This window comes from Ranitomeya variabilis, chromosome 5, assembly GCF_051348905.1.
Source record: "Ranitomeya variabilis isolate aRanVar5 chromosome 5, aRanVar5.hap1, whole genome shotgun sequence".
NCBI lineage: Eukaryota > Metazoa > Chordata > Amphibia > Anura > Dendrobatidae > Ranitomeya > Ranitomeya variabilis.
The window spans coordinates 666,227,188-666,239,452 of NC_135236.1; the positions used below are offsets into that span (position 1 = coordinate 666,227,188).

General features: G+C 45.5%; 1 protein-coding gene across 9 annotated transcripts in view; it reads right to left on the reverse strand.

Annotated features, from left to right (window-relative positions):
• Nucleotides 1–12,265, reverse strand: part of BICD1 (BICD cargo adaptor 1) — a 240,982-nt gene that overhangs the window by 78,362 nt on the left and 150,355 nt on the right. For all 9 annotated transcript variants that reach the window (XM_077266653.1, XM_077266651.1, XM_077266648.1 and 6 more), the window contains one exon: nucleotides 10,772–10,924. In XM_077266653.1, the coding sequence (XP_077122768.1) occupies nucleotides 10,772–10,924 (153 nt within the window). The remainder of the gene's footprint in view (nucleotides 1–10,771; nucleotides 10,925–12,265) is intronic.

Here is a 12,265-nt window from a genome sequence, read left to right on the forward strand (position 1 = left end):
CACATGCTTATAGTTTAATTTGGAATGACTGGTGAAGGAAGGGTAATTGTCGTTACGACCCCGACAATTGGCAGCCCAACGGGGGGCGTGGCCAGCGATCCGAGACCCCCTGGACCCATGCCTGGATGTCTGTGGATGATACCCGTAGTGGCTGACCTCGAGGACTGATCACCCTCCGAACACGGTAAGTGGCGATCATATACATTGTATGTGTCACACTTGCTAGTGTCTCAGCCGTTATTGGTTTGTCTGTGGTCTCCTTGGGTCTGGGGAGGTGACCGGTCGAGTGGTGAGATCGAACGCGATCCTGTGCCACGCTCTGAACCAGCAACTGAGAGACGTCGCATTCTGTGCGTCCTCTGTACACCACACCTCCTCCACCGGTCATTGTACTCCGTTCAACCATCCTACCCGTGACTATTGTCTAGTAGTGAAGTGGAGTGATAAATTGAGCTAGTTGTAGATTGTGGGGCAGCTTAGAGAAAGGGATAGGAGACGCAGCCTCTGTGATATTGTGCTGATAGGTAACTAAGACGTTCCGAGAGGGGACCACCTGTCCAGACAGGTAACTAAGGCGTTCCGAGAGGGGACCACCTGTGCTGATAGGTAACTTAAGACGTTCCGAGAGGGGACCACCTATATATTTTATTTTTTTTTGTGGAGGGGTCTCATTAGGAGGCTGCCTCCCAACGGTTGGAATATCGTGGCAGGATAGTCTGTAATCACTGGTGTTCAGGTTAGGGACAGAAAATGTTGAGCGCGAGGCTCTTCTTTTTCTAATACGTTGAGCGAGATTCCGTATTGTAGAACCCAGTGTTGATATAGCTGCCAGCGATCCTGAGCTATAGCAGGGCGTAGTATTCTGTGAGTCATGCTGCGTATCTTAAAGCAAAGGAAGTCCGTGCCCCACAAGTTAGATGAGGATGCTGTGGAAGTCAAGACAATGGTCACGGGAGGGCAAGAGGCAGTCAAGAAGCTTATCTGCGAGTTGCGCGAGGCTTAAAGAACAAAGGATGAAAATAGGTTGATGGAGAGGAAGGATCAGACAATGTAGAGCCCGTGTTTGGTTATAAAATGCCTGTGAACTGTGATCTTACAGATTGTAAAATGGCCGCCGTGCCACTGATGATGAAAATGTAGTCCCAGCCACCGCCCTGTAATGGCGGCGGAAAGAGCTTTCCAGAAGCGTAGGTGTGTTCTGTTTGTGTTGTGTAGAATCTAACCTGGGTGGAAACCTGCCGTGTGTGTGTGTACGGACCGTCCTTGGGGCTCCGCCCAGATCACGGAGGATCATAGGAAAGTTTTGTAGAAATAAAGTCTGAAAACTGCTGTAATTTGTTACTTTGTGGAAGATACTGAGCCCTTATCAGTGCTGTGTAGGGGAGGGGGGGAGCAGACCGCTGCGAGATTTCTTTGACAGTTCTCCTGTTTTCTCCTTATCTGCGCTATGTGCCGGAGAAAGAGGGGGGGCAAAGAGCTGGGCTCAATGTTCTCCCTTGTACGCTGAGGAATTCTGTGCTGTTTCTAGTAGGGAGGGGACACATGCGTAGCTGCGCTATTGCTTGTCTCTTTTCTCTGTGTAGAGGAATGCTGTGATCTCTCTTATCTATGTGTCCTTGGAATGGAGAGAGCACATACTGTAACTGTGTTCTATGTATTTTCTCTGGTAGATCTGTGTCTGGTTTAAAGCGACAACATTGTTTTGAAGTATGAAGAAATATTATAATCTGGAATTTGAAAGTGAAATATAGTGCCTGGTTTTATAAGGAAATTTGTACCAGTGTAATTGAAAGATTGGTAATTACCTGTATCAAGTTGAGTGATTGATATACACTCACTGGCCACTTTATTAGGTACACCTGTCCAACTTCTTGTTAACACTTAATTTCTAATCAGCCAATCACATGGCGGCAACTCAGTGCATTTAGGCATGTAGACATGGTCAAGACAATCTCCTGCAGTTCAAACCGAGCATCAGTATGGGGAAGAAAGGTGATTTGAGTGCCTTTGAACGTGGCATGGTTGTTGGTGCCAGAAGGGCTGGTCTGAGTATTTCAGAAACTGCTGATCTACTGGGATTTTCACGCACAACCATCTCTAGGGTTTACAGAGAATGGCCCGAAAAAGAAAAAAAATCCAGTGAGCGGCAGTTCTGTGGGCGGAAATGCCTTGTTGATGCCAGAGGTCAGAGGAGAATGGGCAGACTGGTTCGAGCTGATAGAAAGGCAACAGTGACTCAAATCGCCACCCGTTACAACCAAGGTAGGCCTAAGAGCATCTCTGAACGCACAGTGCGTCGAACTTTGAGGCAGATGGGCTACAGCAGCAGAAGACCACACCGGGTACCACTCCTTTCAGCTAAGAACAGGAAACTGAGGCTACAATTTGCACAAGCTCATCGAAATTGGACAGTAGAAGATTGGAAAAACGTTGCTTGGTCTGATGAGTCTCGATTTCTGCTGCGACATTCGGATGGTAGGGTCAGAATTTGGCGTAAACAACATGAAAGCATGGATCCATCCTGCCTTGTATGGAGCATCTTTGGGATGTGCAGCCGACAAATCTGCGGCAACTGTGTGATGCCATCATGTCAATATGGACCAAAATCTCTGAGGAATGCTTCCAGCACCTTGTTGAATCTATGCCACGAAGAATTGAGGCAGTTCTGAAGGCAAAAGGGGTCCAACCCGTTACTAGCATGGTGTACCTAATAAAGTGGCCGGTGAGTGTATAGCAAATTGAAGATCAACAGGGGGGCTCCCTGTTAGATAATATGGTCCCTCCCCAGGAAATTAAGCCTCTTCTCCCGACTGTAAGCTCTGTGCCCCTCAATCCCAAAGCACCAATATACTGGATTGCCGAGAAGTTCTATGGGAGTCTTATGGTAGTGTTTAAAGATCTGGGATTTTCACTGTAACAAAAAGCCCATTCATACCTTTTGTAGTAGACCCGATATTGAGATTTCCACTCAGGATGATGCATTGAAAATAGTAAAAGGTTTTCAAAAGAATTTAGCCCAGCAGGAAAGACAAGGGTTAAATCACTGGCCGTAGTAATTTTTGCTCGCTCACTGGCCCCCACCGCTGTAGCTGCGAGGTCATAGTGTTCCTTATCTCCATGTAACAGACTTCAGTTTCTGCCCCCTCCTATCGTACATGCAAGTCCAGCTTCACACTCCAATACGCCTTTAACCCTGTATAGGAATCTAACTCCCTCCCAGCTTCTTCATGTCAATTTTCAGACCAAGAGCTTGCTTTAATCGGTGTAAATGGCAGACCCCCCAGCCCGGAAAGGCCCCTACATCTCCTCTTCCCGTGAAACCTTCACACCTACAAGGCCAGACTTTCCAGGAATCTGAAGTTTGGATTCCCTGTCATTCACGTTACTACATCACACCTCAGGAATCCCAGGTTCTTTTCTCAGTGGGGTATGGGGACATGATTACCCACCAGGTAGGAGCCATAGTGAACCCAGCCAACTCTACCCTGTCACATAGAGGTGGTTTGGCCCAGCAGATAGCCAACAAGGGAAGCCCAGTCATAGCCCAAGAGTCTCAGGCCTACTTTACCGTTTATGGCCCCTTGCATCCAGGAGACGCTAGGTCCACCCAAAGAGGGAATTTGCCCTGTGATATAGTGTTACACACTGCAGGCCCCGTATATGATTACAAGACACCCGAGCACTGCCGTACAGTATTGCAGACTGCCTTGCAGACAGAGCTCACCTATGCAGGACATGCTACAGGTGTGCCGATTCAGTTTTATGGAGACAAACAGAGATCTGTTGCTTATTACAGTGGCCGCCTGGATACGGTGGCAAGAGGAAGCCCCTTCTGAGTTCGGGCCGTGTTGTCTGTCCAGCTGTTGCTACACAAGTCTTCAGAGATTGTTTTGGATCACCCACTGATGGTCCATACCCCACACGATGTACATAGTATCCTTAACCAAGTACAATCTAGCCACATGTCCATGGCTGGACAGCTGCGACTCCAGTGTGCTAATGTGACTTTGAAAAGGTGCACTGTCCTGAACCCCGCTACTTTTCTCCTAGTTCCCCTGGATCCAAAGGGGGGAGGAGTAGGTGACATGAGCAAGGACACTCTTTTCTTTCTAAAATGGATCCAGAGGAACAAGATTAGGTTTCCAAACCACATGATTGTCTAGAATTGATGTCTCAGGAAACGGCTGGTCTCTAGTGTGCCTATTCTAATGCTGATTTTGAGCTTTTTGTAGATGGATCCCGTCACCAAGATGACCAAGGACGCTACTGTACCAGATATGCTGTGGTCTCAGAACATGAGGTAATCAAGGCAGAGTCAATGCCAGCTCATATGTCTGCACAAGAAGCAGAGCAAACTAGCAGAAGGTAAGACTGTAAATATCTACACTGATTCCAGGTATGCTTTTGGCATTACACACGGTTATGGGCCTATCTGGAGAGCCAGGGCTTTCCTGACAGCAAATGGCCACCCCTTTAAACATGCTGAGGCAGTCCAGCAACTCATGAATGCACTACAGCTTCCCACCCAAGCAGGCATCATAAAGGTAAAGGCACATACCAAAGGCACTGATGGACGGACAAAGGGTAACGCACTGGCAGACCAGGCTGCCAAGAAAGCAGCAAGCACTCCTGTGGCCTCTCAAGTACATCACCTGGACACCCCACCATCTCCACTTGTGTTGAAAGACATCTTAGCCCGGTTACAAGAACAGGCAAGTAAGGAGGAGAAAAATAGGTGGCAAAGGATAGGGGCTTGCTCTGATACCGTCACTGGACTATGGGGGAGGGGTGAAAAGGTCTGCCTACCACAGGTACTGTACCCAATGATGGCACAGGTTCTGCACGGGAATGTGCACGACTCGAAGACGGCCATGTGTGACACCCTACAGAAACAATGGATTGCCCCCGGGTTTTCCACCTGCGCAGAAAGGCAGGTACAGAGCTGCATGATATGTGCCACAAATAATCAGGGTAGGACAGTGAAAACTCCATCCAAACACACTCCCCGGCCCCTTTAACCAATTCCAGAGACTGCAGAATGATTATATTCAGTTACCCAGGGTAGGGACGTATGAGTATGTGTTGGTCTGCATTGATTTATTTTCAGGTTGGCCAGAAGCCTACCCAGTTGCCAAAGTTATGGCTAAGACAACGGCGAAGATACTGATGGCTGAGATCATATGCAGGTATGGAGTTCCTGAAGTCATTGAAAGCGATCGGAGTTCCCATTTTACTGGAGAGATCATGTCAGAGGTAATGGCAGCACTGGGGGTAAGTCAAGCATTGCATACTCCATCCGTAGAGCAGTGGAAAAGTGGAGAGACTAAATGGAATTTTTAAGCTTAAAATCCAGAAGGCAATGACAGAGACTGGTAAACCATGGACAGAATGCCTCCCTCTAGCTTTGTTTTCAGTAAGATATACCCCAAACAGGAAGACAGGACTGTCACCGTATGAGATTCTGTTTGGCAGGAGCCCCAATCTTGAATGTTTCTTTCCACAACAGTTGCAGCTCAAGTACCAGGACTTGACTAGCTATGTGCAGGCCTTACATGGGCACCTTGCCAAAGTGCATTTAACTGTCTTCAGTTCTTTTCCAGACCCAGACAAGGTTCCTGGACACCATCCCTTTGTGCCAGGAGACCTGGTGTATGTGAAAAAGTTTGTGCGCAGAGATTGTCTCCAGACAAGATTTGAAGGACCCCATACGGTGATCCTGGTCACCCCCACTGCAGTAAAACTTGAAGGAAAGAGCACCTGGATTCACGCCTCACACTGTAAAAGAGACCGAACCAGTGTGTAGTCACAGTGGTGACTGAAGGGAAATGTGGCTGTTGTTTTTGATCCTGGAACTGAGGGCCATCCTCGCCCCTACCTCTTCGGCCCCTATTGTAAATAAGAATTCTGGCCCCACTATTCTCTGGGTAAACCTGACAGCCCCGGTGAATATCTGGCGATTTGATTTCTGTGATGTAGTCAAGTGCCCCGAGACTGAACGGGTGGTAGAGGGAATTATCCAGTTTTATATGTGTGTTACCAGAAATGACAACAATAACCGTTATTATTGGACAGATGCTGCCTGGAATACGGGAGATGATTGGGGATATAAACCTAGTGAAGCCATGCTCCCTAAGGATGGGACGGGTAGGAGTCTTCGTGAGAGAATGCATCTAACAGCCCTTCTGCAACCACTTAGGGGCTGTAAATGGGGTAAAAGTTGTCACCCCCTCCTCCTAAATCTCGAAAGCCCCCAATCTGCTGACCTACAGACGTATGTACTGGGAAGGCATTATAATTATGTATTTAGTAGTGGATACCATGGGAATTTAGGCTATATACAGCTCCAGGATATTAGTTTCAGACCAACCAAAGCCTCTGTTACCAGTACACCTAAAACAGGCCCAGGTGAGCGTTTGCAAAATGTAGTTAATGAAGTGATCCCCATTCCAGGTCTCAGTTGGCAAGAGGTTTTCTCCATAGAAACACAAACAGCCCCAAGGAAAACCTGTGGTTAGAATGGGTGAGATACAATGTAAGAGTTCAGAATATCTCTGTAGGATGTATTGCTTATGCTGCTGCGAATACGCATCTATACACACATGCATTGCTTTTTCCTGATGACAACACCACTGCCTGTGTCATGAATCTGTTGAAAGGTTTGAAGCCCACTGATTGCCCAGATTATGTCCCACTAATTCATAAGGAACCTAGACTAAAGGTCCCAGAAGAAGTAACCGTATTAGCTGACAATTACACCTGCTATAATTCCCACGACACTACAGGTACACCAGTAGGGATCTTCGAGACAGGTTTCTGCTAAGGGAACAGTTCTCTAGATACTGACTTGCTAATTAAATATACACAATATATGTACACCAAAGATACCTGATGAACCTACCAGAAAGAGGAGAAGTCTCAATCAGCTCCACATGAGTTATGAAGAAGATCCATTAGTATATATTGATGCCATTGGAGTGCCAAGGGGGGGTGCCTGACCAATTTAAAGCCCAGAACCAGACTTATGCCAGCATTGCTTCTATAATCCCACAGGTGCAGATTAATAAAAATGTTGAATGGATCAAATATATATATTACAGTGAACAAAGATTTGTCAATTATAGCTGTGATGCCTTTCAGGATATAGTTGAGGGCTTGGGCCCTAACACTAGTATGACCCGTGCTGCAACCCGACCTAAGAGAATTACACTGAATCCTGTCCAGACAAGATCACATGCAGTGATATAAGAAGCTGACACAGGATTGTGGTTGGTGGATAGTGGGGACATTAACTTTTGGAAGTAGGCTGACAGTAATCCTTTTGGGAAGGAGCTGTAGACCAGCATGTCATGTCACTCCCCACCACCAGAGGACCAACCACATCAGGTAGGGTAAGACAGATACAGGAGTATTATCCCTGGAGGCCCTCTGACTAGCTAGCTACGCAAAAGCAATTGGCTGACCCGGAGAACCAACCTTTCTCATTTTACAGACAAATAATGACAATATGATGGACGTATAAGTGCACCTAGGCAGGCCTAGGTAGCTAGTGAGCACAAAAACAGGTGACGTGCTAGGACGCAAATTAAGATTTTCTACAAATGTGACAAAAGGAGAGAGTGTAGAGTTATACTTTGGACGGTTACAGCTGAAATGGGAAGACATGGAGTACAGTCCCATAAACCCACTTGATGTTAGAGTATTGGTAAATACATTCATTGACGGTATGACCAAAGACTTACGATACGAAAAATAGACAGCCAGAATGGCGAAATGAGGATCCAAAAGACCTGAAGGTTTCTAAAGAAGTTGAATGAATTAGGACAATAAGACGATGTGTCATGTATGCTGGAATAGACACATCTTTCTTCTCCAGTTGGTTAGGTGGGATCGAGGGATTCCTTCAACAAGCTTGTTTAGTACTGATTGCCCTCCTTGTAATTGGATCGATAATTCTCTGTTGTGTTATTCCCTTGTATAAAAAGGTTATTGCCAAAGCAACTCCGACTGGCACCTTCCTCAATCAAGAAGTAGACCCACCAGAGTACAATGGTACTGATCCAAGGGAGATCCCTAAGTATATTCCCCCTCAAGAGAGTAGACAAAACCCCCCCATTCTCAGATGATGCTAAGAGATTTAGTTTAGGGACAGTGGGAGAACTCCATGTGAGGTTAGTGAAGGGTTCAGCTGCCTGGAGGCCTCTCGCTAGGGGAGAGTTTCTGAGGTGTCTGGATGAAGAAATCCACCTCCCCTTTTCCCATCACATGGACAGTCTCAAAGGATCTTTCTTTAAGGGAAAAACTTAGTGTTTAGGGGGGATTGTCAAGGTGAAAATATATTTCCTTATATACTTTTTGTACTTTTATATCTTATACTGTGAAACAATAAGTTTTCCCTTGCTAATGCAAATGTAATTGTATTTAAAGATGGTTGCCAGTGTTCAGTTTCGTTTCAGTTTAGTGTCCGAAGGATTGAGATTCATTTCTTCAGAAATGAAACTCAGGAATGTGAAGAAAAGGAGGATCCACCAGAAGATGTCAGAACAAATCAGAAAGACTGAATGCTAGCTTAAACCCCGCCTAATGCACGCCTTCCCCTAACACTCAATATAATATTGTGTATTCTAAAATAAAGTTCAGTTGCTGTGACGGTTACACACATGTGTGTGGATCCACGAGCATGCACTAAGATTGAACCAGCTACCTATCTGACTCATTCTTACCCGGTACCACATGCTTATAGTTTAATTTGGAATGACTGGTGAAGGAAGGGTAATTGTCGTTACGACCCCGACAATATAATTTAGAAGACAAATAATTACTATTTCCAAGGTTTCATCTTCTGATCAAATGCATGACATTAACCTTTATACATTATATCACCAAGGATCCTGCTAATTGTCTTAATGGTCAATTATATCCATAGTATATGATGTGTTGGTGCCCCATGTTATTATAAAGATGCCCCCTGGGCACACCCATGGGCGCCATTAAATGCATCCGTGAGTTTGTGAGTCTGGAGTTTGGAACCTCGAGTGAAATTCTGCAGCAATAGAATGTAGGAGAAATATCTTGTAACAATTAAACCCTATCCAGAGGAAGCAAAAATCACAATGCATGACTCAAACTATCCTAAAAAAGATAGAAGTGGCGTAACAATCGCAGTGCGTGCGACCGCGACCAGGTCTGTGCAGGAAAGGGGCCCACCCTCAGCTGGATGTGTGTCTGAGGTGTGTATTGTGGAGCAGAGACCCGCCAGCTCACTCCACTGCAATACACGGCACTGGCCAATCAGAGGCCGGCAACTGACGTTGGAGTGCCCGTCATAATCGGAGTATGGCAGTCATGCGCTGACCATGGCTGGCATGCCAAAGTCAGTGGTGGTCTATACAGCAGAAGAGGACGACGCACGTTGTGGGAGTCGGGAGAGGATGAAGGTAAGAAGAAGTACGATATTATACAAGGAAGGGGCCCAGGATGGAGGACATTACACCAGGAACGGGCTCAGTATGGAGGGGTAATAATATCAGGATGGAGCCCAGGATGAGGGACATTATTATATGATAGGGGACATTATATCAGGAAGGAGCCCATGAAGGGGGACAATATGTGGGATATTATTACAGAAAGGGACCAGGACGGGCGACATTATTACCAAAAGAAGCCAGGATGGGTGTAATTATTACAGGAAAGGGCCAGGACAGGGAATATAATTACAGAAAGGGGCCAGAACGGGAGACATTATTACAGAAAGGGGCCAGGATTGGGGACATGATTGAAAGAAGGTGCCAACATGGAGTTGGGGGCCACAGGTCCAAATTTTGCACCATAGCTCATCGGACTCTATTTACACCATTGATTATAAGGCATAAGTGAAAAGTGGTAATCTGTAGCAGAAACTTAGTGTAATTTTTCTGCAGTGCCCCCAGAGGTGAAATAAAGTAATACAAGCTATATACAGCCACAAGTTAGTTATGGTTAAAAATACATATTTTATACATTTAAGAAGGAGGGAAAGGAGAGGATCAAAGAAATAAGTGCAGGGAGATATATCTTCTAACACTCATCCCTATCTAGAGGAAGGCAGAAAGTCTAAGCCAAAGTGCCCTAAAAGTGGTACTTAGAGGGGGCTTCTGATAATGACCCTTGTCTACCAATATCCAGCTGATCATTTTGGAAAAGTCGCTGCTAATTCATATCCTACTCTTTTGATTCTCAAGGTCGGATGCTTCTCAAGACAAAATAAACGTAATGACATTAATCTTCCCACATAACTGAGATTCCTCCAGACGCTATCGCTTTTGTTGCTCTTCTTTGGACCTTGCATGACTTTGTTATTTCTTTACAAAAAAAAGTGTTTTTGTGTCTGTTTGGGGTTTTTCTTTTTTTATTCATTTGATTTTTAGTTAAATTTTTTATTACTTTTCGTACTTTTTTAGTTACTTTTATTTTTTTTAACTCCATTTTAATGGCCAGTAGCAACAGCTGTGTAAGTATTCCATAAGGCCACCAGACATCCCAGGGGGTCTTCTTTGGATGTTGCTCCTGATCACAGAGGAACACTACCATGTTGAGTATGCTCACCATGATAAAGCAAGTGCCTGACGCTTATGACGAGCATACTCAACAAGCGTTCCGAACATGTAACAACCTAAATATTCTGTGGGCTTTACAAGCAGCTGACTGACATTGTGCTGTTATTTAGTCTATATATGTATATCATATATCGTTTGGATGTGAATGATAAAGGAAGGCTGACGGCGGCATACTGTACCTGGTTTTGCTTTAAGGTGGACACTAATTTCTGTAATGTGATGTTCTCTTCTTCCAGCTCGGTGTAATCTTGAAGGAGTCTGGCCTCTCGAAATTTGTACTCTCGAATCTCTTCCTTCATCCTCATCCTCTGCAGCTCCAAAATTTCATTTGTCTAAAGAAGCAAAAGAAAAACTATTATTGTATAGTATAGTATACACAGGAGCAGAGCATAGTCAAAAGGAGATACACTGCCACATAGCCTGAATTACAGTTAAAAGGCCTATTTATCTGCTGGAGGCAAAAAAGGGCTCTTTAGGAGTCCATCAGGCAAGTATACAACTTATTTTTACAGTAAAGAACAGCATAATAAAAAAATAAACTATACTGAGTGATATGCATTTTGTTTCTCCATGGACGCCCTTGGGCGACTGACAGAGTAAGGCCTGGTAGAGCTTGGGTACTGATAGGTGTCCATGTCCTGCCATACAGACCTTATATGAAAAGCTATGCATTTCTTCTAGAGAAGAATACATCTCCTGATGGCCTGCATGCTGGTATGGAATTCCAGTTCTGTACAAATTAGAACTCAGTAAGACCAACGTAGCCTTGTTTATAATCCTCCCGTTGCTCTTGAACTGGTGCGCGGTATGATGAATCCTTGGACTATTGAAAGTGTCTGACAGTCTGAGATGGGATCTGGGTGATGATCAATTTGGAAACTGGAACTGGAAACGGTGTGAGGGTCTGATGAGTTCTGGAACTGGTGTGAGGGTCTGATGAGTTCTGGAACTGGTGTGAGGGTCTGATGAGTTCTGGAACTGGTGTGAGGGTCTGATGAGTTCTGGAACTGGTGTGAGGGTCTGATGAGTTCTGGAACTGGTGTGAGGGTCTGATGAGTTTTGGAACCGGTGTGAGGATCTGATAGTCTGGGACTGGTGTGAGGATCTGATAAAGTCTGGGACTGGTGTGAGGGTCTGATAAAGGCTGGGACTGGTGTGAGGATCTGATAAAGTCTGGGACTGGTGTGAGAGTCTGATAAAGGCTGGGACTGGTGTGAGGATCTGATTAGTTCTGGAACTGGTGTGAGGGTCTGATGAGTTCTGGAACTGATGTGAGGATCTGATGAAGTCTGGGACTGGTGTGAGTGTCTGATAAAGAATGATGGCGGGAGCAGCACTGGAGTGCAGGAGAAGGAGGAGGAGAGCGGGGGAATCATGAAAGGCTCTGTGCTATGCATCGATGGAATGCAGATTCCTGATGAGCCCACTCTGAAGGATGTGTTTAAGGTGGTTTTATACAGTCACAATACTATCACAAATATGGCTGCGCAAATGGGGGTCCTGCAGGCAGACATGTCCAAGATGCAACATTCCTTGCACGTGACTAAGGAAAGGATGGGAGAGGCGGAAAAACGCATTAGCGGTGCCGAGGACTGTATTGCTAAGGCGGATAAGGCTACAAAACGCACGAGTGCTGTGATTTCTGCCATACAAGCGAAAATGGACGACCTTAA